Source organism: Anoplopoma fimbria, chromosome 3 (assembly GCF_027596085.1).
Source record: "Anoplopoma fimbria isolate UVic2021 breed Golden Eagle Sablefish chromosome 3, Afim_UVic_2022, whole genome shotgun sequence".
NCBI lineage: Eukaryota > Metazoa > Chordata > Actinopteri > Perciformes > Anoplopomatidae > Anoplopoma > Anoplopoma fimbria.
In genome coordinates, this window is record NC_072451.1 from 16,935,476 (window position 1) to 16,963,266 (window position 27,791).

General features: G+C 41.8%; 2 protein-coding genes across 2 annotated transcripts; one reads left to right on the plus strand and one right to left on the minus strand.

Moving 5' to 3' along the window:
• Positions 1 to 3,388: 3,388 nt before the first annotated feature.
• Positions 3,389 to 5,630, minus strand: LOC129089381 (zona pellucida sperm-binding protein 4-like). Its single transcript, XM_054596798.1, has 8 exons — positions 5,290 to 5,630; positions 4,988 to 5,175; positions 4,745 to 4,842; positions 4,509 to 4,666; positions 4,223 to 4,415; positions 3,981 to 4,128; positions 3,811 to 3,886; positions 3,389 to 3,544 (listed from the first exon to the last, which is right to left on the minus strand). The coding sequence occupies exons 1-8, from the start codon at positions 5,570 to 5,572 to the stop codon at positions 3,429 to 3,431; spliced, it is 1,260 nt and encodes a 419-aa protein (XP_054452773.1). The 5' UTR covers positions 5,573 to 5,630; the 3' UTR covers positions 3,389 to 3,428.
• A 352-nt stretch (positions 5,631 to 5,982) lies between these two features.
• Positions 5,983 to 27,748, plus strand: clcn2a (chloride channel, voltage-sensitive 2a). The gene is made up of 24 exons (XM_054596797.1): positions 5,983 to 6,151; positions 10,662 to 10,793; positions 11,645 to 11,773; positions 12,247 to 12,380; positions 12,740 to 12,820; positions 14,567 to 14,590; positions 15,063 to 15,141; positions 15,558 to 15,683; positions 16,051 to 16,135; positions 16,565 to 16,666; positions 17,428 to 17,512; positions 18,552 to 18,707; positions 18,782 to 18,851; positions 18,940 to 19,050; positions 19,543 to 19,756; positions 19,953 to 20,086; positions 20,907 to 21,130; positions 21,488 to 21,599; positions 21,750 to 21,796; positions 23,100 to 23,168; positions 23,610 to 23,648; positions 23,746 to 23,850; positions 24,450 to 24,536; positions 24,695 to 27,748. The coding sequence occupies exons 1-24, from the start codon at positions 5,983 to 5,985 to the stop codon at positions 25,208 to 25,210; spliced, it is 3,030 nt and encodes a 1,009-aa protein (XP_054452772.1). The 3' UTR covers positions 25,211 to 27,748.
• Positions 27,749 to 27,791: the final 43 nt, after the last annotated feature.

A 27,791-nucleotide genomic window follows, 5' to 3' on the forward strand; every position in this document is an offset into this window, starting at 1 on the left:
AAATGCAGACTGTGGGATGAGTCAAGTTTGGCACTTTTTCCTCTAATTCAATTTTCAATCTGTCCCTGTAGTCTTCATGGCTCATATTAGCCCGAGTGCTTCAGTCCTCCTGTTATTCCCCTGGTCTCATCAATACACACTCAGCACACGTTTAGTGTAATTGTGTTGTTTAGTTTGAGTTTAAGTGTCTTATATATACATCCTTCTCTCTGCAGTGAGGGGCCCACTTCACTCTCACACTACAAAAGAAAAGAGATTAAAATCTTATGAATATTTATTAGTAAAAAAGCAACAAGGATGAGAGTTTTAGATGTTCAAGCCTTCTTTAAGAGTGTCAAATATTTGTCCTTGCGGTGTCCTTACAATGAATAAATTATCCTACAGTGCCTTGGGAGTAGGTGAATAATAACCAACTTCTTTTAAATCTCATCTATCGTGCTAGGCTTGCACATGGTCTGACTGAGAAAGGCGTCAAAGTGAGTGATGTAGCAGTAAAGTGGGGGGTCTGACGCAGTAGAAAGTTGGTGGACATGTGGTGCTCTCTGCGTTTTGCTCGGGTAGGTGAACTGTAATTGCTCTAGGAGAGCTGGAACTAATGAGGGTGCTGTCCTTGTTAGTACATAGAAGTGTGTGGAACATAGGCAGTGCGATACTGGATGTGATATCTCAGGAACAGCCTGGAGGGAATTTCATTACGTCTGGCAGGAAAGTCCACCTGTACTCAAGAATGAACTGATTAGAATCTGGTGTCAAAGGTCACCGTTACCTCACAAATTTTTTTTTTTTTGCCTTAACTCAAGAATTCATATGCCGATTATGACAATTTAACACAAATGTCCCAAAGGATAAAATGATGAAGTGAGAACATTTTGGACAGACATGGATTGTAAACTGCTTCTTGACTGGTTGGCAGTAGCTTGAAACCTTGAGGGAGTAATTCTTGTTTTTTGAGATCTTTGATGGCATTTGTACACTTTATTGACAAAATGATCTCAGTAGAGATGTTCATGGTCTCGTATTCCCAAAATATATGGACTGAACAAAAGCTGCACCTCTGAGTGGTAGAGGTGTTGTAAAAGAGTCTCAGGCTGCAGTTTCTCAACAGATGCAAAGTCAGTCCTTTTTCCACAGGAAGTTAGGTCTAAATAGTTCATTTTACTTCTTCTCATTTGATTCCAGGCGTCAACTCTGAGAATAACAGGTGACTCGGCCACGATAGCTGCTGCTCCTCAACTCAAATCAAACTTCTTCTCCTTTTTGTCCCCATTTGGGTTGTCTGGATTTTCCATTTTCAATTAGTTAGATGAATGTGAGTTGGATAAAATTTCATCTTTTTTGCACTAGTTTAATTGTGAGAATATTTTGCACCAAACTGGAACTCTCCATAATTATTTTTGTCAATGACAAACCAGTCAATAGCAACCTGTGGGAGGCCGGAGTTGAACGGGTGTAGAGGGTTGTGATGTGGGAGGTAAACTGACTAATGTAGATACAGTAGTTGAACACGTGGGAGGTGAACTGGTTACAGATAACAGCCTATAAAACCCACATGGTCCCACCTGCTGCTCTCCCAAGGGGCCGTGCTCCAGATGGCCAGTGATTGCTTTCACACGGGCCAAAGAAAGAAAGAATCACTAACAGGCCCCCGTTCATACTGCCAGTGGGTGTTTGTCTAGTGTTGGTGGTGGGTTTGTGTGCCTCTATGCTGTATGTGTGGGTGCATGAACATTTGTTTGCCAACACACAAGATTCAGTACGATTTTTATATCCCAGTGTGGTGATGATACAATATAGAAACTTAATTACGTTACTTTCTTCCATGCATTATGTCATTGGTCAAGATCTTTAGAAGTTGAAGGATGTAGGCCATTTCATTTATGAAATACAGCCAAGTTGAATTGCACTGAAAACCGTTTTCGTTTTTTCCAGATTCGGTATGGATTCATTTTCCCAACTGTGCGAAATGGGATTTTTTTAATAACATACAACCACAACATCACTGGTTTTGTTCTGGCTAGAAAACCTTTGTTGAATGCTCTCTTTCACTTTGTTTCTGCATCTCATCTGTTGTTCTCCAGTAAAGGGGAAAAAGCAAAACATATTTTAATCTTTAAATACTAGTTATTACAAAATGACATAGCATCCTGGGTTTTACAATTTTCACTGACCACTGTGAAGGTTTAATCTTTGCATTTTAAGTCCCACAAAGCTGTAATACTAAATTTCACTTCTTTGTTTCATTGCAGCTTAAAACCCAACAGAATCCACACGAATAAAGAGCTCTAAAGAAAATGCAGACAAAAGGCTTAATTATTTACCAATTATTTTATACCTCTGTCATTTGAATAAAAGATCTGGATTCTTCTTAAAGGGTGACTTGTCAAATATGACCATGTTAAAGAGCCAGTTTTGCCTGAATACTATTAGTTTTCAGGGACTCATTTGCATAATTCTAGTATTTAGCATGCAAACACACACACACACACACCTCTCTGCATCCACCAGTTTGCTTTTAATTGACAGCATTTTTATCCAGAGGCAAACTCGTTTACTTCTCACTCCACTGACATGTATATGTGCATCTCCACACAGCAGCCGTTTTTAGCTGGCACCTATTGAGTTTTTCTTGCTGGTACATGAGGCGGCTCTGATTATGATGTATAGCTACGTTTTGCTTAAATGCTTCCCGGCCAGTTGGAGGTTAAAGTGGATGGAGATGAGCTACCCCTGACGGCGTAGGAAGCTATAAGGCTGCTCTGCACCTCATGTGCATGCTAGCAGAAAGAGCGAGTCGTGATGTCCATCTCAATGAGGGGAGGGGGTGGACGGGTTGGAGTGGGACAAAGAGGGAGGTGGTGCGCAGAGCAATGGAGGAGAGATGTTGCAAGTTGTAGCATACAAAGAAACCTAGAGGGACTGTTATCACAAAATAAAAAAAAATAAAGAGCAGGGGGGGGGGACAAGCAGAGAGCCTGGAGGAGTCGTGATGCTCAGCTTAATGTGGCATACTAGAGAGATCAGTGCTTGAAAATGAAGGTTAAGAGATTTGAATCATGCTCTACCTCAAGTACTGTAAAACTGGTATTTGTAGTTAAAGTGCAACAATTCAAGTAACACCTCTTAGCTTCAACCATGGTTACATTTTAATTTCTCAACACAGCTGAACACTGGCTCTGTAGTATACTGTAACATTTAAGTTAAACTTGCAGTTCTCAGTTAATGCAACCTTGTGATTGCTCAGCACAAATCAAGAGGGGTTGAATTACATGCGCGACTGTACTGCCTCTGCACAAAATGCTACCTCAGCAAAATAAAAATATTAAAAATAATTATATATTGTGAGTGACCTTCAAATAGCAACTCAGACAAGACCAGATTGTTAGCATAAGCTTTTATTAAAAGACACCGCCAGATCTGGCGGCCAGTCATCACTTAGATTTGGCATTTGGAGCCGATGTGCTCTGCTCAGCCAGGATCAGCTCGCCACTCGAGACCAGAGCCATCCGACTCGAGGAAACGCTCTTCACTGCAGCGACAGCTCTTCCTGCAAGAGAAGGATAGAAAGTGCAGCAGTCACTAGTTCATGATCGGACATATACATTTTCTTTGTTTTTAAGATTCATATCATAATAAACTGAAGGCCAGAAATTGATGCTCCATTAACTTATTTGGCAACCTTCCATGGTTCAATGAAGCTTAGAGCAGGATCACTGAATTTCATGACATTGATGAAGTAACTCTGGATTGTCAGAGCACTTTTATAGACTAAAGAAAACAAAAACTGATACATTTGTTAGTTGAGCTACTCACGTTGCCGGTGGCATGGCTGTTCACAGGACTGCGTGCTGCTGGGATAACACACTACCGTAGCACAATGGATGAACACCTGGAAGAGTTTGCAAGTTGCATATTTTTGTCAAGGAAACCGCAATTCAATGTCACTTAAGGGACTGATGTCATCGTGCCATTAATAACCCTACCGTGTCTTTCCGAGGTGAAAAGTTGCTTTGATCCACAAATGTGAACATCTTAACGATAAAACGCTTGTGGTGCGTCGGGTAATGAAGCCCGGAGAAGCCGTCCACAGGCACCACGGTGGTCAGGTAACGGTCATCATGGTAGGGACACCTGGAGCCAACAAGAGCTCATGTTTAACACAGAATTTAAACCAAACTGCAGAAATGTACACAACCATTTTACTAAATCATATTTTCATATATACCCATCAACCAGAAGATCCCACTGTGGCAGGCTTTGAGCATTGGGGCTGGAGGTGGCCCAGCAGTGCTCCAGGTTCAGGATGAGGTTCGGGTCAGACCGCTCCAAGATGTTCACCTCAACATAGATGGGTTTCCTCAGCACTTTAGTGATCGGGTAGTCTGCTGGATTGTAGAAGGAGCTATACGCTGCATTTTCTGCAAGCAAGACGTTTTAGTAGGTCAAAAAAAAAAAAAAAAAAAAAAGAATCATCAAAATCGTCATCGTTATAAAGCCGTGGTGCAGCTTACCTTCCAAACATCCCTTTGTGTGACACTGGCCGTTGCCCAGTCTGAGCTCCAATCTGAGGGGTCCGGCAGCAGCGACCGGCACAGGTGGAGGAACAGCATTCACCTCCATGATGAGAGCCTCCACTGCCGTGCTAGAATACCTACACTGAAACAATAGCCTGTTGGGGAGAAAGTAGAGGACGTTTACATCTCAGGAAACCTAAGTGATCCACAAAACAAATTATATACAAACTCACTCAAAATGGCTGTCCCTGGTGATCGATCCTCTGGGTCCAAGTCCCACTTCATATGAGGAAGACATGTGGTTCTCGTACACCACATAGCCCTCTTCCTCCTGCAAAAGAACACATGGCAGACATGCCGTTTCAAGCAGATTTCTTAGTTTTAAATTCTAAACTGAATATTTGGGTTTTGGATATCTTGGGCCATGAAAAAATTTTTTTTTTTTAAAAATGAAATCATGCTGCTGCACCAACCACCTTGATTGTAGTACCACATGCAGTCGCAGGGAACTGAAAGATGGCAAAAGCAGAGGTGGCATCCACAGGGGTGCAGGAGGGGTCGTTGGTCTCCAACAGGCTGACTGACTCCACATCTATGGGGGGCAGAGTGGCATCTCGAGCCACAACCACCACAAACTGGCCATCCCTGGTACACTGCACAGTCACTGGGTGAGGAGAAAATGCACGGATGAGTTTCTCAGTTTCAGCAGATATATTTCACACTCACCATGCAGCATTTGTTTGAGAGGCACTAGAAAAGTAGCAGCGAGCGCGGATACCTGCTTTGCCATAGTAGCACTGCCGCCCGTCAAAGCAGCAGTTAATGTTCTCACACTGCTCGGCGTTGATGTCTGCAGTCCCACAATGGATCTTGTAACCTTGCTCCACCTGGCACTTATCAAAGGGAGCTGCAGGTTGAGGGACCTTGGACTGCTGCTGAGGAGGAAGAGGAGGCTGCCGTTTCTGCAGAGGCAGCGACCAGTGCTGCTGGGCAGTAACATCACAAACCAAAACAGCGACCACCACCAAAACCACACCAAACAGACATTTGAGAAGCTCCATTATGGTATTAGTAACTACACACTGCACCAAAGCTACTGCAACACATTCACCTGTAGCTCTGACGCAGACTTTATACATGATTGATTGTGTGTTGTTTGCTGAGGACTCCTCCTCTCATCGTTAGGAGTCAATTGTGTGGCAGCCCTGCAGAGTTAATCAGCTGGGAGCTGACAGGTGGAGCTTATTGTCTGAGAAGAAGTTATTACACTTCTGTTGAGTTTAATCTTTTTGTGTGTGTGTGTGTGTATTTTTGTTCTGACACCTGGCTGTGTATACTCTTGACTTTGAACCTGAGTGTGTTTAAACAAGATACCTATCTTCACATTGACCCATCACTGTATTTCTTTCACTGCCTCCCACTTGCACCACCTGTATAAGAAGCTGTCTTTTTCTGTCTTTGGTGCACACAGATGTATGGGCGGTACACCCAGGAGCTGGGCGTGTATGCCAAAGAGGAAGCGGCCCGCCTACGGGACGGAGGAGTGCGGGATGGCGGAGGACTGCGGAGAAACACCAGCGTTCGCAGTCGTGCTGCAGATCTGCTGGACTACGAGAAGGACCCCTGTGCAAAGTGCCATCGTAAGTGGTGATGGTGCAACGAGCCCTGAATCTTCAGAGTGTGACTGCAGGGACACAGTGTGCAGGTGGTGCAGCGTTCGTGTTGTGAAGGTCGGACCAAAGCAGCGTTTAATGCACATAAACAAAGTGGAGCTGATGTGTGTGTGTTTTCAGATTGTGGCACTCCAGCATGTGTGAAAACATTGACTTCTTAAAGCACAGCAGAGTGGCTACCTGACACAAGGGAGCAGTAGAGGATGTTAACATGATTAAACGTGACCAATCAGAGCAATGACCTCCAGCCAACACGGGCTGCCTCAATGTCAGACAAAGACAGCCCCCTCTGCTGGCTGCCAGTGGCCCACCGTCTACTTGTGTGTGTGTGTGTGTGTGTGTGTGTGTGTGTGTGTGTGTGTGCGTGTTTTTGTTTGTGTGTGCAGAACTCTGATCTGAACTGTCAGATTATTTTATGTCTAGTCTTCCCAGATGACTGCAGATATAGGGAGTGGCACCAGAAGAGAGCTCCACTTCAGACTGATGTGTACTCCACAATAAAGGAGTCACAGATCCCGACTGGGTGTGTTTATATGTACTTTATTTAACCTTCACTGCGGGTTGCTGAAATCAAAGAGAATTTTTTTAGAGTACCGTAAATCATGAGAGCAGCAATGCATATTTTTAAGGGTCAGTTCACCCAAATTGAATCATTAGAACCACTTTGTGGTGTAGAAACATGCTGATGCCTGTTGATTTATCCACAAGGACACTGCTTTTTGGAAAGACACGTTGCAATGTCATTTCTCAATGCTGTGAGGTCCACAAATTATATTCCCATCTTCTGGTGGTTGAAATTTAAACTGTTTTATTTGTGTGTGTGTGTGTGTGTGTGTGTGTGTGTGTGTGTGTGTGTGTGTGTGTGTGTGTGTGTGTGTGTGTGTGTGTGTGTGTGTGTGTGTGTGTGTGTGTGTGTGTGTGTGTGTGTGTGTGTGTGTGTGTGTGTGTGGTTAGAGCTGAAATGTGTAGTCGATTATCCAATAATCCTGCATCTTAATAAAAATAATTTAAGTTGAAAATGTGCTTGTTTTCTTAGTCTTCTCTGATAATAAACTAGATATCTTTGTGTTTTTAGGGATTTAAATATGATGGGATAGATTTGGTTAAACTGACCATTTTAGAAACAAAATGTATTTGATGCTCTCAGTAACAGTGTAAACAGGTAAGGGAGAAAAAGGCAGTCTGTTTTCACACGTGTTTGCACAAAAGAGCCATCTTGGTTGTTTTCCAGGACCCGTTTCTGCCTCTTTGCCCTTGTCACTAGTGATCTGATTAAAGCTCGATACGTTGCACCATAGGTGAACCCTACACTACAGCAGCCCATCCTCCTCGCTCCCTTCGCCGTAATGGAAGCCATTTAAACCAATCACTCTCAGATCAGGAGCCAGCCGGAGTGATTTGTGTGCTCGCTGTCTGTGCGCTCGTAGATCAAGCTGTGTTTGTATTTTTAGACTTTCTCTCTAGATAGAAGCTCCGGCTGGACACTTACTGCTGCTGCCTTGTTAAGTAATGTGTACGGAGAGAACATTCACATTTGGAAGTGGGAGTTTGAGTGTTTTTCCTCTCATGTATCTGTGTGGGAACAGCACCTCTGTGGGTGATGGACTACGAGTGTGTGCCTCGGTTCAGATCAGTAACTGGATGCTGCAGCTTTTGAACAAGCCAGCCTACACACATGCAGCCAAGGGCTCTGCGACCGGTCGTGATGGAGAGCTAAAGACATGTGCTGCCTTTTATTTTGACTCACCGAGTGATATTTCTAGGATTTTTATAGCTGACGTTATACTCTAAGGAACGGCATCACTGTGTGTTATGTCATGTTACGCATTCAGTTGCTTTGCACCTTTTTGAACATACTGTTTAAAGGTGGAACACCTCCTGCGTTTTTAGTTATTCCTGAATACAGCTAGTTGGCTTCAGGTGATGGAATGCAGGACTAGCAGAGGTGGAGAAAATTTCTGGCAGTGGGTGTGAGTTTTATAAAGAGATCAGGAGAAGACATCTGTGATCTCCACTGAGCCTGCGGATATGAGCGAGAGCCAAGATGCACACGGAAGTACGTGGCTTTGCAGGTGCCAGACGAGGTGTGTGTGTGTGTGTGTGTGTGTGTGTGTGTGTGTGTGTGTGTGTGTGTGTGTGTGTGTGTGTGTGTGTGTGTGTGTGTGTGTGTGTGTGTGTGTGTGTGTGTGTGTGTGTGTGTGTGTGTGTGTGTGTGTGTGTGTGTGTGTGTGTGTGAGTGAGTGAGTGAGTGAGAAAGAGACAGGAATAAAGGAAGAGAAGCTCTGGGAATGTGAATTTCCCCAGCTTCGTCCACGTGGGAAATGTCCAATGAAGTGTGAAATAAAAATGATTGATCCAGTGAAGAACATGGCGGTCTAATCTGCACAGATAGATTTATCTTTAAATATTTCTCTCAAACATGTTTCTATTTTTTAAGCTGCCGTGTCCACTGTGTGATGGGTTTGTCTGCACATAAGTGCGTTTGTATCCGTACCTCTGTTGGCAACTTATCGTCATGCACACAGTTGTGTCCCACCTCCCGCAGGAGACTCAGCATCCCTGTGTGACCTGAATCCTGCACCAGAAAGACTGCTGCAATGTCTGTCTTTTTTCATTTCGTATATTGTTTATTCTGTCTGTACAGTGGCAATGCCATTCAAACAACAATAAGTATTTGTGGTTCTAAACATACAAGCAGCATAGTCACAAATTTGACAAAGTGTAGGAAAAGAAAAGTACAATTGTGAGAGTTAGAGCATGTAAATATAAGGGGATATTGATGCATCTGTGAGGTTTTTTGTCTCATGTTATACAATTATTTGATTTTAGAAATACTTTGGAGCCATTCTTTTATTTTTCATGTTTTTTTTTTACTTTCCATAAGTAAAACGCCCAGATGAAAGGGTTTAAAATTGGAACTCAATTCAGCCTTAATGATGTGTTAATAGCCCTCTGACTGTGGCACTCAGCCCAGAGTCTGTTGGTTCCTACTCAAGATTTAAGTCTTTTAAAATGGTCCCATATCATTCTTTAAAAGGCCCAGTTATTTCCTTAAACACCTGGGAACTAGTTTTCAGCAAAAGTCAGCCAAACAGGAGTAAATATATAAATAATTTATGTATTATTATTATTATTTCACTCATCATCACATCTGTTGCTCTCTTGGTCTCTCCTAAGACGGGAACGTTTTTCTCCCTGGACAGTATATGACTTCGAGGCGGGCCGGTAAACAAATCAAAACAACTTGATGTATCTCCACTGTCGCATTTTTATGAAATATGGATCTGGTAAATGTGTTAGTAGCACATTTGAGCGTCTCTTGGGACGGGCACATCTATGAATGCTCTGGATGTTGGAGTGAATTCCAGGCTTTGACAGTGTCCGCAGACGAGAGAGAGGGAATGAGTCCAGTGATGCTTCTTTTAGCTGACCTAGCTCAGAGTTTATAGATTATAATGTAATGGCAGACTTTATAAACAATGACCCAGCTTTGTTTAGTCTCTGTATTATTTTCTTATTTGAGGTAGATGAAGGTAAAACAACGCTCTCAATCTCAACACATTAAACAACCTCCTTTAACCTTTTCATTGTTCTATCAAATAGATAATATCTCTGTCCACTTTTCTCATTGTCCTTTATAATACAGCATTTTTATTTGGTCATGGGAAACTGAATCCTTTATTCACTGTTATGAATGTTGTTATTCATTGGTTTGTTTGTCAGAAGATGAATAAATGATAAACCCCTTGTCTATGAGGTTAGACCAGTGTAATGGTATTTTCTCACCATCTCTAATCTAATCTTTTTTTTTTTTACTACTAGTTGGTCTGTTTGGGTTTCCCCCAAAAAATATCTATTATCCTTCAATTTGGGCAATAGAGATTAAATCTTTGAGCACAAACTATGCATTTTTGTATCACAACAGTGTTAAGCAGCCTGATATAGTTAATATAACAGATGTAGTAATATTTTAAATTGAGGGACCATAGATTAAAATAACCACTCACTAATGTATCTTTTTAGCTCTGCCTATTTAAATACCTGACAATTCTTCATTGATGCAAAATACTTTAAATCCAACACTCCATGTAGCTGCCCTACTCATTAAAAACATTATTTATACTGGCATGATTTAACTGGAGATGTTAAATGCATGTTACATTGCCTGATCCTTCCTTGCACCTGTATCTAAACCTTTTTGGTCCTCTTTTTAAATGGCATATGAATTGGTCTGTGTCCTTTTTTAAATTTTTGTTTCATTACAGTGTTTAAAGTGCTTCCGTGGCCTTAATCCTTCCACTCATCCCCTTCTCCTCCTTCCCTACATATTCATTTCTGTTTTTTCCTTTCCCCTCTGACCCAGCTGGTTCCTTTCAGTCTCACACCAACAAATACTTTCCTTCAGTCTCTTATCACACCTTCAAGATTAATTTCAGACATTTTATTTTTGCTCTCCCTTCTGTCTCTGTGCCCTCAGTGTGTGCGTCTCGCTGCCAGAAGTTCCTGATCTCGCGGGTGGGGGAGGACTGGATCTTCCTCATTCTGCTGGGGCTGCTCATGGCTCTGGTCAGCTGGGTCATGGACTACGCCATCGCCTTCTGCCAAGAAGGTGAGACCAAAGAGAGAGAGAGAGAGAGAGAGAGAGGGAAGACGGACAGTGAATGACGGGCTGCTCTCACAGAGGCAGCAAAGTATGAAGGGGCCATGCTTTATCGCAAACAGTTGTATAAATCTTGAGCTTATGTCTTTTAATAATATTTAAAGGATCAATAAATTCAGGTTTTTACCCCCGCATAGCATCAAATGCATCAGTCATAATGCAAAAAAAGGAAATCCTCTGAAATGATTAACCTGTAAAGCAACACTACATTCCTATTCAGATAACTTTTTGATGTTTTAATTCAAAATGGTAGTCCCTTTCTTTCTATCTGTAATTGCTGAAAATAACGAAAGAGTACCAAAAGGTTTTTGAAGACTGAATGTACATCCAAGAATATATGAGCAGGTATTTGCCATCGTTTTCCAAAACCTATGTTACTTTTCACCTGTTTCTTTTTTTCAAATTATGTGATTTAACACTTATCCACTTTGGCTAGTGTTTTATAAAAAAACTCTGCTTTTAGGTGTGAAGAATGTCGGCATAATGGAGAGTAAAAGCAATGCAGGGACGCTTCCTCTAATGAGTTTAATGGAATGATAAATTAGATAGAAAGAGAGCTAAATCCCCATTGAGGACTAGGAGGCCACAAAGCTGCTATAGGTGCAGAAAAATGCATGAATAAGACAGAGAAGGGAGGTCAAAGGGCAGTAATGAAGAGCAGAGGAATCATGGGAATCTATTCACTACAGATAAATCATGTTAGATGGGGAAACAGGCCGTTATATGCTTTAGTTTTCTACTGCATTATACTGAGATGAAGTTGTGTGTGTGTGTGTGTGCGTCTGTGTGTGTGTGTGCAGCACAGAAGTGGATGTATGGCGGACTGGACAGCAACATGCTTCTGCAGTACATTGCTTGGGTCACCTACCCTGTAGTGCTCATCACTTTCTCAGCAGGATTCACACAGATACTGGCGCCTCAGGCTGTGGGTAAGACGCACACACACACACACACACACACACACACACACACACACACACACACACACACACACACACACACACACACACACACACACACACACACACACACACACACACCGGACAAAAAATACATTTCCACTATTCATGCATAAACATGTATTCAAGTATGTAAGTCCTGGTCATATTTCTGTTTGAATAATGTAATTGGCTCTGTAATGCAGCATAAAGCCCTCCAAGGACATCTGCTGTCCGTGTCTCTTAGTGGTCACGTCTGCAGTAAATCCATACAGTATGGCGCTGATGAGGTGTGCATACAGAAAACTATATGAATATCAATCAGCTCTTCCCCTCACCCCGCCTCCCTTGCTCTTCATTTATTCCCCCTCATCCCTTTTCTCTGTAATTGCTTCCTTTCAACTCATCTCCTCTCTCCTCTCCATCATCCCACCTGGCGTCTCGGTCCTTTTTTCATTTCCCAGGTTCAGGTATTCCTGAGATGAAGACGATACTGAGGGGGGTGGTCCTGAAGGAGTACCTGACGTTTAAGACGTTTGTGGCCAAAGTCATTGGTCTGACCTGCGCTCTGGGCAGTGGGATGCCTCTGGGGAAGGAGGTACAGGGTTTAATTTTTTTCCCTTCATCTCTCTCCATCATAGTCTCCTGGGGTGCACAAATTACACATGGCAGACTGCTTGACAATTTTTGAACATTCCTGTCGGGCAAGATTTAATAACCTTGCTTCTTCTAGTCCCATTAAGTCTCTGCTGGGAAAATAAAAAAGTGATTTGCTGCTAATAACACTTGCATTTCCCCATTTGGGACGTTATAAAGTTGTTTGTACCTGAATCTGAGCAGGCTTTAATGGATTTTGAGTAATGCATCTGAACCTGAGTACAGCATGCTCTACTAGATTGTGCTTTCGGTCTCATCCTGTCGGCTAACATCCTTATCTCTCTCCGTCCTCTCTCCTAGGGACCCTTTGTTCATGTTGCCAGTCTATGCGCCGCTCTCCTGAGCAAATTTATGGCTCCTCTTTTCGGCGGGATTTACATGGTGAGGACAGCAACCACATTTAACAAAGAAATGCAGATTTCCTGATGCACAAGGTTAAACCTGAGTTATTCACCCTTTAAGTACCTTCACAGATTGTGTCTCGAACTGGAACATTCAACATCAACCAATCTGAGTCTAAATGTACATACCAATATATTTACAGTTGGTGGTATTTTCAAATATTGATCATGTTTCAATCACTGTTTTCAAATTGAGTGACAACAAATTCAGAAATCCAGCATTACATTACATATTACAGCTTTGAAGGATTAGAATTATGTGCAAGGGTAAGACAAGAAGTTCACTTTCATGCTTTCATCAGCACATTAAAAGATAAATCCACTTTAAGTCGCAGCACTTTAAAACAACTATGGTGAGGGTATTCCAGACTTTTTTTCCGTAGCTGCTTCCCTGTAATCGGCATCACCTACTTGTGCGTCATGATTGATCAGAATGAAAAGTCAGTCTGAACTTTTTGCAAAATAATTAAAGTATAAAGATTTTTTTTAAAGGCATTTTGAGTCCATATGACAGTGTGAAAGTATAGAGAGGCAGCAACACACACACACACACACACACACACACACACACACACACACACACACACACACACACACACACACACACACACACACACACACACACAGAGCGGGGGTAATCTCTACAAAAGTTACCATATGTATTCGGGTTCAAAGCAGTTACATGGTGCATAATCACCAAGAATCATAAGTGTATCTTTTTTCTTTTTCTTTAAGCATTATAAGTCCAGGCAATTTTCATTATGACGAAAGCTATCTTTTACAGGATTGCCATATTTACACACATTCACATCAGGGAGCTGCTCACCAAAACACAGAGCCGCTGAGCTTTAGGGGTTCTAAACAGGGACCATTACAACACAAACCCACTTCTTACTTAAATTGTATTTACTGCTAATGATTTAAGTAGTTGAAAACTTTTTTGTAGTCAAACTGAATTGTTCTTGCACTGGAAATACAGTATCTCAACATGACATGTGTTTGTCAGTTTCAACCAGTTACAGTTATTATAATATATATATATATCATTTTTTCACTGATTTGAAGTATTGCAGGGTGGATTTTAACTTTGAATCCTTCCACTTATTGTTAAGCAGAGGCCTAAATAGTTGCTGAGAAGAAATGAGAATAGGCAACAATTACCCACTTTGGGGGATTTTCTTCATCTTTGTGTCTTTTCCTTTAGTCCTCAAAGGTGTGAAGCTGCAAGAAAAACACACAATCCACGTTATTCTTCAAAATCGTGGTGTTTTACTTGACTCTCTGCCGTTCCCCAGGACACACTCTCACCTCCACATATGTGGGACCACACGCTGGGCTTCTGCCTATGCCTGCAGTGGACAGTGGGCTATGCTTCTCCTCCATGTACCTGCAGCACCATCATCACCATCAGTACGGAGGAAGATAGACTGCAGTGATGAGGAGGAAGAGAAACTCATGTCAGCACATTTAGAAAGAGACTGAAATAGTCCAGGCGTCGACTGTGCAGCCATTAAACATAATCGGTCCGGGAAAATGTTAATTCAGTTCACTGCAGAATCAAGTCGGTGTTTGCTGAAGCTCATTCGCCGCTTGTTTGATTTTGTGTGGTTTGGATAATAAGTTGGCTGCCTTCCAGAAGCAGAATTAAAAGGTAACCTCTACACTCGCACATGTCACACTCACACATATTTCTGTCTCTTTGTCCCCCCGTTTTTCACTGCTAAAGGAAGAGCCCTTTGAGGGAAGCAAGGTACGAAATGCACGAGACAGATAGTTTCTTTATTGCCAATTCCATCAACATTAATAATCCATGCTGTCCATTTGAGAAGCAGAGAGAGAGATTGATGCTTTTCCATTTGTCTGCACTGTTTTGATTCTGTTCAGTGAACCGTCACAGCGAGGCATCGATCTGCGCCGTCTTTGCTTCTACACAAACATGTCATTCCCATGATTTCATCACTCAATCCTGGGTTTGCAATTATGGCTTCCCATGTCCCAGAACTCATATATGTGTAATGTCTTTGAATGTGCAAAGATACAGCAGCAGCTTCAAAGCAAAATTGTTGCATTTGTAAACAGTTGGTGGATTCTGTTTTTCATGAGAAAAGCATTTGTTGTGTATTGTGTGTTTGTGGCATTTGCACGTCCATGTACACCTGTTTGGATTTGAGAGCGTGTGTGTGTGTATCTACCTGTGTGTATATCTGACTCTTGTTGGACAGAACGAGCTGAGGAACACAGAGATGCTGTCCGCTGCCTGTGCTGTGGGTGTGGGCTGCTGCTTTGCTGCCCCTATTGGAGGTAAGACAACATGGCTGCAGCCTCTGATTGAATGCTATCTAATTATGGTGGATAATTACGGAGCTAATTAGATGGGGGGAATACTTACCCCGCTAGCAGGAGAGCGGTTGCCAGTTTCTGTCCGTCCGTCTGTCCAACGTATTGTATCTCAGCAACTATTGGCCAAATTGACATGGAATATGTCCATGATGTTTCTCGTTGCTTTAGTTGACCCTGTGACCTTTCCTTTAGAGCCTATGTCAGGGCAAAATGTATCCTTTGATGCAAACTGACATCCTTAGACCTTACTCTGCAGATGGAGTTGCCATCTTAAGGAAATGTATTTGTTAAATTTCCCTTTTTCACATTTACCATTATGGCTGTTTCAACCATCTCTTGAATAAAATCTCTGTGTGTGTTTTGTTTGTGTGGTGCAGGGGTGCTGTTCAGTATTGAGGTCACTTCTACGTTTTTCGCTGTGAGGAACTACTGGAGGGGCTTCTTTGCTGCCACCTTCAGTGCCTTCATATTCAGAGTGCTGGCAGTGTGGAACCAGGAGGAAGGTAAGGGTCGAATTATTTGTTTATCAAAGACCTTATTCCACTTTTATTTTTTTAATAACAGTTCTCTGCTTTGTGTATCTGGTGTGGTTTGTGACTTTGCTATGGTGTGTTTTTTCAGTTGTCTGGATAGATCATTAATAAAATCTCATAATCTGGAAAAAGTTAGAAGATATTGAAAATTTTAGTTTTATCATTATTAATCACTTCAATGGAACAAGGGTAAGTATTATTATTAAGGGTAAAATGTAGCATCACAGAATGATACAGTATATCGTTATAAACATTTGGTGCCACAGTAATATATCTGCATCTGAAACAAATAGATGTTTGCTCTACACAGAGTGACAACAGTCCTCTTTTTCCTCAGAGACCATCACTGCTCTCTTTAAGACCCGTTTCCGGCTCGACTTCCCGTTTGACCTTCAGGAGCTGCCTGCGTTTGCCATCCTGGGGTGAGCATGTTTCTCTGGACTGACGCCACATTAAAGTGATCCCATTGCAGTTTGGCGCCCGAAGAGATTTTAACCGGAGTCTCTCTCTCTCCATGGTCCTGGTCACATTCCCTTCTGAAGGTTGATTTGTATACAATGAACGAGGCATGAAATTAACTTTTTACCCAGCTGATTACAAGTACAGACTGTATCCACATCATAGCGTGCCAAATTTGATTTGTTTGATGCCAATACTTTTTACTGGAGAAAAACAGGAAATTAACATCGGTTGGCTTCCTGTCAAAGAGCCCCAGTAAAGTGACTTTACCAGGCGCAATAAAATATAAAATTGTATTTCAGTGGCAGTTTGATAGCATTTCAGTGCAGCTGGTGTTGTTCTTTTATTTCACCTTCAACAGACCAAACAAGTGTGTCTTTGTCTGTCTGCAGGATTGCCTGTGGTTTCGGTGGCGCTCTGTTTGTCTACCTGAACCGGCTGATTGTAGAGTGCATGAGGAAACAGAAGACTATTAACAAGTACTTGCTGAGGAAGTGAGTTTCTGAGTTCTGATGTCACACACAACATTTACACTTCTGGGGATGACATTTTGGGAAACTGTACTTATTAGCTTTCTTGGCAAGAGTCAGATGAGACGATCAATACTCTTGTTTCTGTACGGTTGGTACATATGAAGCTACAGCCAGCAGATGGTTAGCTTAGCTTAGCATAGGCCAGCTAGACAGAAACAGCTAGCCTGGCTCCACTTTTGATTGTTATAACCAAACAAGATATATTGTGTTAATTAGGGGGCTTTAGAGATGCTCGTATGGGGGATGTAGTGACTTTTGGACCGTCAGTCAGGCTAGCTGTTTAACCCTGTTTCCAGTCTTAATGCTAAGCTAACCTAACTGACTGGCGGCTGTAACTAAGGGGTGTAAATCTTCTCACCTAACCATCGGCAAGAAAGCAAATATTCTATTTCCTGAAAGTAATATTAATAAATACTAAAGATGCATCTTGAAAAGCCACATTTTAACTATTTAAACCATAGCTAAACCCAAAAAGGATCAAAATATGGCTTGTATGCACCTTAAACTTGTGTTTAAAATTGGTTTGGTGTCTTATGTCAGAAATATAACATTAACATTTGGAGATGTAGGTAAAGTCCTTTTATGAATTGGGTCACTTTCAGTTTCACACATGACAGTGAGCTATTTATAGTTTCCATTCTCACCAACCAGATATCAAGCATGTACATACAGTGTGACAAGCACACCCATTAATGACCCCACAGTCCATCTCTTCCTGTCAGGCGTCTGGTGTATCCCGCACTCGTCACCCTGCTGATCTCCACTCTCACGTTCCCTCCGGGCTTCGGGCAGTTCATGGCCGGACAGGTGAGAAAATACTTTCATGCTCTTAAGACTCGACTGTTGTGAGATGATTGATGGTAATTTTAAACGAAGGAAGAGAGAGAGGTGTCAGGTTGTGGGTCATTTTGGACTCCTCTTATTTGACAGCACAAGCTGTCCGATAGCTGACATGTTTCCTGATGTGGATGGCTAAAAAGTCACAGACAAATTAAAAACAAATCTTTTTTTGTCTTCATCTTTTGCACAAATGCAATCAACAGAAAACCTGTTGTTTATTGTTATATTCTTAGTATCGTTTTTTACTCGTGCTTCTCAACAACTTGCTAGATGCAACACTGCAGTATTTGTGCAAAAAAACAACAACAAAGAAAAAATCTTCTAGTTCAGAAAAAGTGGATGCAGACACATTTTAGTGCCACTGGAATCGTCGGACTATTGACTCAACAAAGTGAAATGTAGTTCAAGCTTTTTTTTCTTTAGAGATGCAGAGCCCACAATTGTTGTGCTGGTGTTGCCATTAAGCCATTAAGATTCATTTTGAGCCTTTCAGACTGTCAAAACAAGAAAGAAAAATATCTGCTAGGGAGCTGAGAGAATACCTTTTTATTTGTTCTGTGCAGTTTTACAGGCAGTGGTGTTCATTTATTGGAAAAAATCCTGACACAAAACAGAATAATAGAAGTTGCTGAACTTGCCTCTAGAAAGTTGCACTTGTTTCCTGTCAATAACATTCAAAATGGCCAGTTAAAATGGAGTATGTTTGCAGTGCACTGAATACAAAACTCAAAATCCATTAAAAATACTTTATTTCATCGGGATAATCCACTCAGTTTCATAATTCTATCATGAGGAGAGTCCTGGCAGTTATTGAAACAAGCTATACAATAAAACAGTTGAAACACATCAACCAGTAGCATCAAATTAAGCATTTTTGGCTGCAGGGATTTTCCATTTGACGTAGATCTCAACACAGCCTTTGCTGCTGATCTTTAAGGCCTCAAACGCAGGTCTGTGAGATACGGTGGGATAAGAAACAGACTTGTCTCTTGTGTGCCCCCGTCAGCTGACGCAGCACGAGTCTCTGGTCGCACTGTTCGACAACCGCACATGGTGTCGCCAGGGTGTGGCGGAGGAGTTTGACTACATCAGCCACCACCACGCCTGGAAACACCCACAGGTCAACGTCTTCATCACACTCATCCTCTTCATCATCATGAAGGTAGGCCTCCGACATATCATTGGAAATTCTGTTTGATTTGATGACGTTTCATGACACTTGTCTCTCTGTCTCAGTTCTGGATGTCCGCTGTGGCCACCACCATGCCCGTTCCATGTGGGGCCTTCATGCCAGTTTTTCTTATTGGTGAATAAAATCTACTGTTTTCTAATGTTTTCACTGCAATGAAGAAAAAACCCCTTTAAATAACGTCTTCTCTCTGTGCGACGGACAGGCGCAGCATTCGGCAGACTTGTTGGAGAGATCATGGCAACTATGTTTCCTGATGGCATCCATGCTGACGGCAGCGTGTATCCCATAGTTCCCGGTGGTTACGCTGTAGTTGGTGAGTTCTTTTACACACTGTTCTTAATTCAACTTATTTCTTTGATAATTCCCACGCACTTTTCACGTTTCCTGTGTGATTGAAATTGTCCCTGCTGTAAAGCTGCTGCCATTTTTATCCCTCCATGCCAGTTTATAGAATGTGACTCATAAAATCTGATTCCAATTTAGTTGAACGCTACATTTAGGGCAAAGTTAAATAGAAAATCGTTCAGAATTGCCACGGTCGCGGCTCACTGGTTAGTGTGACAGGATGACGCTTAATGTTATGAATTAGATAAAGGAAAATGAAAATCTGGTTTGGATTTGCTGTCTTGCAGGAAAGTCTTCTCTGATTAATAAAACACAGATATTTTATAGCTCATTTAACAATCTAATTTCTAGTTGCCGTTTGAAGTTATGCCGGAGCACAGACAAAATCCTCCTCTATTAACTGTTTGTGAATGGCTTTAAGAAATCAAAACATTTAATTCTTTAATTCCCTCCTTCACAGGTGCTGCAGCGTTGTCTGGAGCAGTCACTCACACTGTATCCACAGCCGTCATAGTGTTTGAGCTGACTGGTCAGATCTCCCACATTCTGCCTGTGATGATCGCTGTGATCCTGGCCAACGCTGTGGCCCAGTCGCTCCAACCATCACTTTACGACTCCATCATCCGCATCAAGAAACTCCCTTATCTGCCTGAGCTGGGAATGGGTCATCACGAGTGAGTCTTTGTACCCCCCTGTTTGTTTTTAATGAACCCTCAAGATGGATTTGTCCCTTAAATGTTTTTGTTCTTTCTTTTTTGTGCCCTCATTCATTTTCTATCTCCTCGCTCACCTTTCATTTCCTTCCCTCTCTTGCACCCACATCTCCCTGTTTCTCCTTCCCATCATTTCCTCCCCTCTTCCATGTTTCAGGAAGTATAATATCCGTGTGGAGGACATCATGGTCAGGGATGTGCGCTACATCACTCTTAACTCTTGTTATCGGGATCTGCAGGAGATGCTGCTGACTGGTCAGCTCAAAACACTGGCCCTGGTTGAGTCCAGAGGTAAGTGAATTCAAATTTAAATCCATCTCAGCAAGTCTCGGCGTTCATCTTGATACTAGTGCAGCAATCCTGTCAGCTTTCAGGATGAGGGCTGCTATTGTTATGATACTAGTGCTGATAAAATACTTGCATTTCAGTACACAATAGACACCAAAATGATCACTTAATCAATAAATTACTTTCAGGACTATAAACATGTTTTTTTCTACAAATCCTTTAAAAGAATAAAATGAAAAAATAAACCATAATTATCAAATGTTATTAAAACACAAGGGGTCCAAATTAAATAGTCTAACTGGAAAATCATGATTTAGGAATATGAACTGAAACTGTTCCAATAATAAGAATAAGTTTGATAGGATTATTTAAAGAATGTTATAAGGAAAATTTTAATTTAAAATCTACAGTAACTTTAAGTCAAATTCATCATCCCTGCAATTAATCCTTTCTTAATGAAGGTGGTTCTTTGTTTTCCACCCCATTTATGTCAATGAGTGTAGACTAAATATCACAAACACCTTTCACTATAACGCAATGTAATTCAACAGCATCACAAGTTGAATAAAATTCAATCAACACCTCTCTAGAACAGTTTAAACAAAATACTGAAAACTATAACATACTTAAAGGTAGGATTTATTGCAGGACTCTTATATTAGAATGCATTAATTTCACTCTTAACGGCTTACTGAAACTGACACATCAGTTATTTTATGCTCCACTTTGACCTCTGTGAGCTCTGTTTGTATTGCCACTTTCATTTCATTTCCTAAAAAATCCCCTGTCATCTTTTTCCTCCTCTTCCTTCCTTGTCCTTCAGACTCCATGATCCTGCTGGGCTCCATAGAGCGGCTGCAGCTCCAGTCGCTGCTCTCTCTCCAGCTGAGCCGCCTGCGGAGGCTGGAGTACCTCAGCCAGTTGGCCCAGGACAACGGCACCCACGATCACCTGCCCAGCCTGACCACCGACAGCACGCCCAGCTCCCCCTGCTCCCACGTCAACGCCTCGACCAACATCAACGCTCGCCAAGTGGTCCGCTTCCTGGTGAGCACCCAACAGGTGTGAGGCGAAGCGGGGGCGCCAGGGCTGGGCTGGGGCAAAGTCTGGCTTGGGTTGGGTTGCAACTGTAGAATAGAAGTAGATCAGGCGCAGCATGTGTGAAGCCTGTAGCAGTAGGTAAAGGCACAGATGGAACTGTTGTGGTAAGTGTTGACTGTGAACTCTATAAATGTGCTTTGATTCCACATTAACACTTGTGTTTTATGTCTCTTTCGTCTGTGCCCTTACCTGTGCTGTCCTGTTTGTTTATGTGCATGTGCTCGTATTTGTCTTTACTGTGGCTGTCCGTGTGTGCATGCACGCTTGTGTCTGGCTTCCTGTGTTAATATATTATCCATGCAGATCTCCACAGAGGAGTCTTCCTCCTTCAGCCCGGTGGTTTCCAATGTTCAGCTTCCTCTGAAATCTGCCTTGAAAACTGTGTCCGCCATCAGCGACACGGAGACGCCAAATAGTATGTACCTAACATTGCTGCAAATAAATGAATAAATATTTATATAAATATATATATAATAAAAAGTTTATAGTGAGTGGAATACTGAGAACAAATCAGATTTTAAATCCAAATGGAATAAAAAAAGTTTTTTGTTTTTTTTCCTCTGAGGCTCTCAGACCCTGTCCTGTGCTGACCAAGACGAGGAGCTGCTGGAGGTGAGAAAGAGAGAGAAATCAAATATATGTGTGGGTGAAAGTGTACTGTATGAATGTGACACACATTGTATACAGTGTGTGCTGTCCTTGAGTCCACGCATACGCCTTCAACCTCTTCCTCCTGCTGATGGGCAGCATCCACCCACAGGCAGCAGGGTTTTCCTTTATGATTCATGCTGCAGAGATTTGTTTTAAAACTTCTGTGAGTCACTGCCCCTTCACTACACAATCACTACAGTCAAACCTTTTTAAACATTGGACATGTTAGAATTTTGATTACATTTTAAGTAACAGTGGTCAAAGGTCAAGGTCACTGTGACCTCACTTCCGACCATTCTCGTGAACGTCATATCTCAGGTAAGCTTTCACTTGCACTCAAGGTTGAACTGATTACAATTTGGTTGTTAAAGGTCACTGTGACCTGAAAAAAGACACCACAACTAACATTAATATGCTTATTATGACAGTTTAACTTAAATGTTTCATAGGATTTCAATTATAAAGTGGTGATATTTTGGACAGACATGGATGTAAACTGTCACATGACTGGTCGGCAGTAATTCTATTGTGTTTCTATTGAGAGTTCGCAGTCATGCTAGCAGCTCTGTGAGGTTGTACTGAGACACAGCGGCCCTTTTACCTGAAGGCTAACATCTGCATGCTAACATGATCCGACTGCATTAACAATGCTGATGTTAAGCAAGTATAATGTTCACCATCTTAGTTAGGCATGTTAGCATGCTAATATTTGCTAATTAGCGCTAAGCACAAAGTACAGCTGTATGTCATTCGTTTTACAGGTATTTGGTCATAAACAAAAGTATTGTAAAAATTAAAACAGATGAAAAGTCAAAGGATCATCAATGTATATTACAATTAATCCATAGGGAGACATGAATGTTTGAACAAAGTTCCTAGGCAATCCATCTTATAGTTGTCAATGCGTTTTGCTAGAAACTAAAGAGCTGACTTAATAATATGTGATACTGTTAGACAGGGTAATGCCTCAAAGTACAAACAAAAGTGTTCAAATATAAGGTGCTAAGCAAACCCTCATTCAGGCAGTGTATCTATCAACCAATGTGGTTCTAACGTTGGGTTTCATTGCAGATTTTTGTTCCCTCACCTTCATCTGTGTTGAAGTAATTATACCCTTCCAGCAACATTGTGCTCACATCACAGGGACTTCTCCCAGTAGAAGGCAGACTGGGATCCAATTTAAATGGGTAAAACTGTCCAGTTTTGCTGATGTTCTGTTAATGTTGTGCTGCTTCGATGCTCTCTCTTTCCCCCCGGCTGGAAGAGTCCGGCTGGGCCGGCTCCTCCTGAAAAAAGGCAACCCGGGCCCAAACGAGTGAGGATCTCCATGGCGGTAAGATTTCCTGCCGCCTAGAGACTGTTGCTTAGTAACCGTTGCCTTGCGACACGCACGTAGTGAGTGCTCGACCAAAATATTTGTGGTGTAGCAGTCAAAGCATTAGAGTGGCTTTGCAGAGAGAGTGAGATAAAGTGTGTGTGCGTGAGAGAGAGAGAGAGAGAGAGAAAGTGGTAAAGGTTTCATCGTCTTTTCAACATCAATGTTAAACCAAATGTTTCATCAGCTTTCACTGTCATCGTGTGTTTTTGAGAATTGGTTTTGTGTTTAATTGTGTCCATAAATAATTTTTCTGGGTACTGGTTTAACTGGGATCATCCCCTCAGATCACTCCCTGTACATGTGTTGGTAGTTTACACAATGATGTGAATCTTACTTTTTGTCTATAAACCTTTGTTTGTGTGTATAAACAGGGACAATATATGTTTTGTCATTTAGGACTCTACTGAAGTGGAAGATGGCATGACCCCAACAGACGTGAGTCCTACACTGCACAAAAGAGAAAATATACAAAAAGGAATTCTACAACTCAAAGTTTAGATGTTTTATTGTCTTGTCATCTTTCTCATTGCAGATAGCGGAGTGGGAGGAGCAGCAGCTTGACGAGCCGGTGGATTTCAATAACTGCAAGATTGATCCCGCTCCCTTCCAGCTGGTGGAACAAACATCTCTGCATAAGGTTCGATATCAACACCTAATCAGATTAAATTACATTTTTTACAACAGTTGACTATTTTTCTCATTATATGATATTAATATTTGACATTAAATGCCCTGCGAATGTGCCAACCTTATGTATTTTTGCCACTGTTTTTAATTTCTGACAGTATACTTAATAATTGTCTCCTTCTGCACCAAGTGGGCAAATTACACAAACTTCATGCTTTCTAAATGCAGTTTGATTGAAGGTTTAACTACTGGCATTAACGTTCTCTCTGGTGTCATAGCTTAACCCCTGTGGAATAATGTGAACAGTGAACGTTGCCAACAGGGCTAATAACACTTAATTATAATGCAATTCTTAACTGCTGTAATGCTTTCACTAATGCTGGGATCAGACCGATAATGGCCTGACCCGACACAGGTGGAAGAGTTGCTCATTTTATCCCATGTAGTATGAAGTGGTGGAACAAGTACTCAGATATTTTACTCTAGTCTTACAGTGGCCGTCCCAAAAGGCAAAAATACCCTGGCATAATAATTTCCATGATCCAAAATGCAAATTAAGCCCTCTCTGAGTCTGTATTCAGGCCATGACCCATCTCTCCTCCTCCATAGACCCACACTATCTTCTCTCTGCTGGGCCTGGATCACGCCTACGTGACCAGCATGGGACGTCTGGTCGGAGTGGTCTCTCTCAAAGAGGTGTGCATATTTTTTCTTCATTGTTAAAGCTTCTGATAGAGATTTCTTTCTGTATATGACAACCTTCTCTTTCCTATTCCCTTTCCTGCTCTCCCTCCTTCTTTATTTCTACTACTTTCTTTCTTTTCTCCCTGCCGGCCGTGGCTCTGTATCTCCAGCTGCGCAAGGCCATAGAAGGCTCAGTGACAGTGACCGGAGTCAAAGTGCGCCCTCCGTTGGCCAGTTTCCGTGACAGTGGCAACACCACAAACGTGTCAGAGGTAACAGAACTGCACAAGCTGTGCATCCGCCACAGAGGGCTGTCATTACCACGGGAACCCAAGCCACCGGACGTGAAGAACCAGGCAGAACTCCCATACAAAGACATTCCCGTTAACTTCTCGGACCAATCAAATTTGCAATTTGAAACCAGCCCCGGGGACGTCTCAAGTCAGTCATCAGAGTTGGTGCTCCAGGAGAGCCCCTCGTTCACAGAGGACCCGTCGGAGTTTACTTTTGACTGCAGCCCCTCCCACACGGAGGAGTCGGAGCTGGCCTGTGACTATGACCCCCTCACCGGCACTCCTGAGCAGGACGACACGGAGCAAGAACAGGGGAGTCCGTCTCTGAACAAGGACCAATCAGAACCTGAGGGAGAGGGTGTCCCCGCCCACACTGAGGATCAATCAAAATGATCAGAGGGGATCCACACTGTCGCCCTCGTGAATGTTGACGTTTCTTACATTTGTAGAGGTCACTCTCACCTCGAAGCCCAGCCTAGATTCCTGTGTTTCTAACGTTGTTCTGGCGTGATTGAGCGAGTGAGAGTGAGCAGGAGTAGATGTGACATTCATTGTTGTGTTTTAAACTGTGCAAATGCCTGTTTTACAGGGTAAAGCTGGTTTTATTCTAGATTTGAAAAACTGTCAACAAATCCCATGAAAAGTACCAAAACCAACCACTACTGACTCCCCTGTAATGTCTGCGGTGCTTTGATTAATGTTGAAGAGGCAAATCTTTAGAGCCTCTAAACACCCACACAGGTGTTTCCATTCATTCTTGCTGATTAGCCCTCTGCTCAGGTTGAAGGTGGGCCGGAGCTTTGATGGGAGTTTAATTAAGTCACAAATCTTAATCCACCATTAAGAATGGTAAAGATGTAATTTGTCCCCCCCCGCAACAGGTGCAACAAAGCTATCAGGAGACTCATTCCCTCTATATCAATCAATTGAAGTCTATAGCGCCCACACAATCCTGAGAAGAGGTCTAATTAGCCAGATTAATTGAAAACACCTGGATGGGTGCTCAGAGGCTTTAAAGAGGAGCCCTGCCAATTTTACACATCAAAGTCTTTGTTCAGGTGTTGGGGAATGTGTTAATAGTTTTTGGTTTTTTGTGAAAGATGTTATATAAAGCCTTGTGTGGCTCCAGAGGGAGATATGTGAGGCAAACTGATTCATCAAAAGCTTGAGAACATCTAATAATGGACCTTTAGGTGAGATTATTCAAGTCATTTCCTAAAACAGCTGGACATTGTAGGCTACATTGCTCAAACAAGCATAAATTATGCATTCGTTTCAGCCCCAGATTTGGTGCTCTAACGAGCAGAAGAATGCCGTATGTGGGAATTGCCTCGGAAATAAACACGATTGTTATGATGTGTGTGATATTGCAATGAGGGAACATGCCACCCAGTGCAACAATTTGGCTAATTTATGTGTTTAAATACTTTTTTGGAGCAGGTCTTGCCCACAAAGACAAAACCAATTTGGTCCTTTTTTTATGGGATTTGTTGATAATTAGAAAAATATGGAATATTGTCAGCTGTATGTTTTAAATGTATGTGTATGTGAAAGAGATTATTTTTGACAATTTCCATACAATTCTAACATCTGGTCCAGACTCTTAAACATTCATGCCAAAATAACATCCTGTAATGATTATATCAATTACAAATCAAGAGAGAGAAATCACGCACACAAGTAATGGAGGAGGAACAATAAAATAAAGCACACAAGAACATAGACAATTATTCTAATGAACACATGATGGTATGAATTCAAACTACTACCACTAATACATCAGAGGGCCTGAATTAATGGCTAATAATATTAAGTTATAGTGGTGTTGGTTATATGTTGGCAGATATGCAATAACTTTACAGTAATAAAGCAGTAAAAGGTGGTTTAATAGCAACAGTGTCATCATTAGTTTGTCCAGACTACATTGTTTACAATACATACCATTATCAGTATATATTAATACCAAATATTGGTGTTCATATCAGCCCCCGAAATCTCCAAATTAACTGGGATCTACTGTTCAGAGGCAGCTTCCAAAGGTCCAGCGAGCTTAATGCAGGAATCCAAATAAAGGTGAAGCACATTGTAATTACCATGAGAATAATTTAATGCACATGTAGCCTTGTTTGGCTTTGTAGGGGCTGATTCAATAAGGGCAATGTAGACTGTCAGTCTTGAGTCTTGAACTGCTTCTTCATCTTCTGCTATGTGAATTTAATTGTGTGTTTAATGTGTTTCTAGCACGATAAAGGAGCAACACTTGGGCTCAGATTGAAAGAAAGATACTGGGTGATGTACAGAGCACACAAACACACTCATACGGCCACGTGTATGCGGCCTGTAGATATTAACGCCGTGATATGTTACACGTATCTTTATGACAGAGTACATTTAATCCAGCCTGGCATCTAATGCAATGTTGAGAAATGTAACTACTGTATGAAGCACAGCGATACCCACGGCGATGTCGTAGAGCAGAGTGTGTGTGTGTGTGAGTCCTTGTTACGACCCTAAAATGGATGTAAGTACTTTAGCTTCATGCCGTTGCATTTTTGAGCCATATTTCTTCTCTATCTTATGTGATGTCATTGCAGCACAATTGGGGCTCGTTTTTGTCCGTGTAACCCATTTGTGCAACGTTTTATTAACGTCCTGACTTTCTGTTTGCATATAGAATGTGAAGTAGTGCTCGCCGTATAAGATAACGAATAAGGTGTTAAATGTAGAGAGTGTATAAGCTCATTTGCAGCGTATCTAGTTAAGCAATAAGTCTGTAGTATCTCCCTTTATATGGCACTGGCCTGTATATGCTTTGTACATATGGAAATACACGGATGAGATCTAAGTACATGCTATTGTACATAGGAGAATTATGCATTTGAAATCCAACAGCCATTGTTTTTTTTCAGAGAACATGAAATTGTTTTTGTACATGAGTGAATGATTAAATTTAAAGAACACCTTTAAAAGAGAA

Bases quoted from the DNA above. Each gene is read 5' to 3' on its own strand.
- LOC129089381 (XM_054596798.1), bottom strand. From the start codon at position 5,572: ATGGAGCTTCTCAAATGTCTGTTTGGTGTGGTTTTGGTGGTGGTCGCT. The intron at 5,176-5,289 runs GTATCCGCGCTC...CTCCTCACCCAG, and splicing joins GTGCTACTATGGCAAAGCAG to TGACTGTGCAGTGTACCAGG. The intron at 3,545-3,810 runs GTGAGTAGCTCA...CTTCTCTTGCAG, and splicing joins ACAGCCATGCCACCGGCAAC to GAAGAGCTGTCGCTGCAGTG.
- clcn2a (XM_054596797.1), top strand. From the start codon at position 5,983: ATGTATGGGCGGTACACCCAGGAGCTGGGCGTGTATGCCAAAGAGGAA. The intron at 12,821-14,566 runs GTGAGGACAGCA...TCACTGCTAAAG, and splicing joins TTTTCGGCGGGATTTACATG to GAAGAGCCCTTTGAGGGAAG. The intron at 19,051-19,542 runs GTGAGTTCTTTT...CCTCCTTCACAG, and splicing joins CGGTGGTTACGCTGTAGTTG to GTGCTGCAGCGTTGTCTGGA.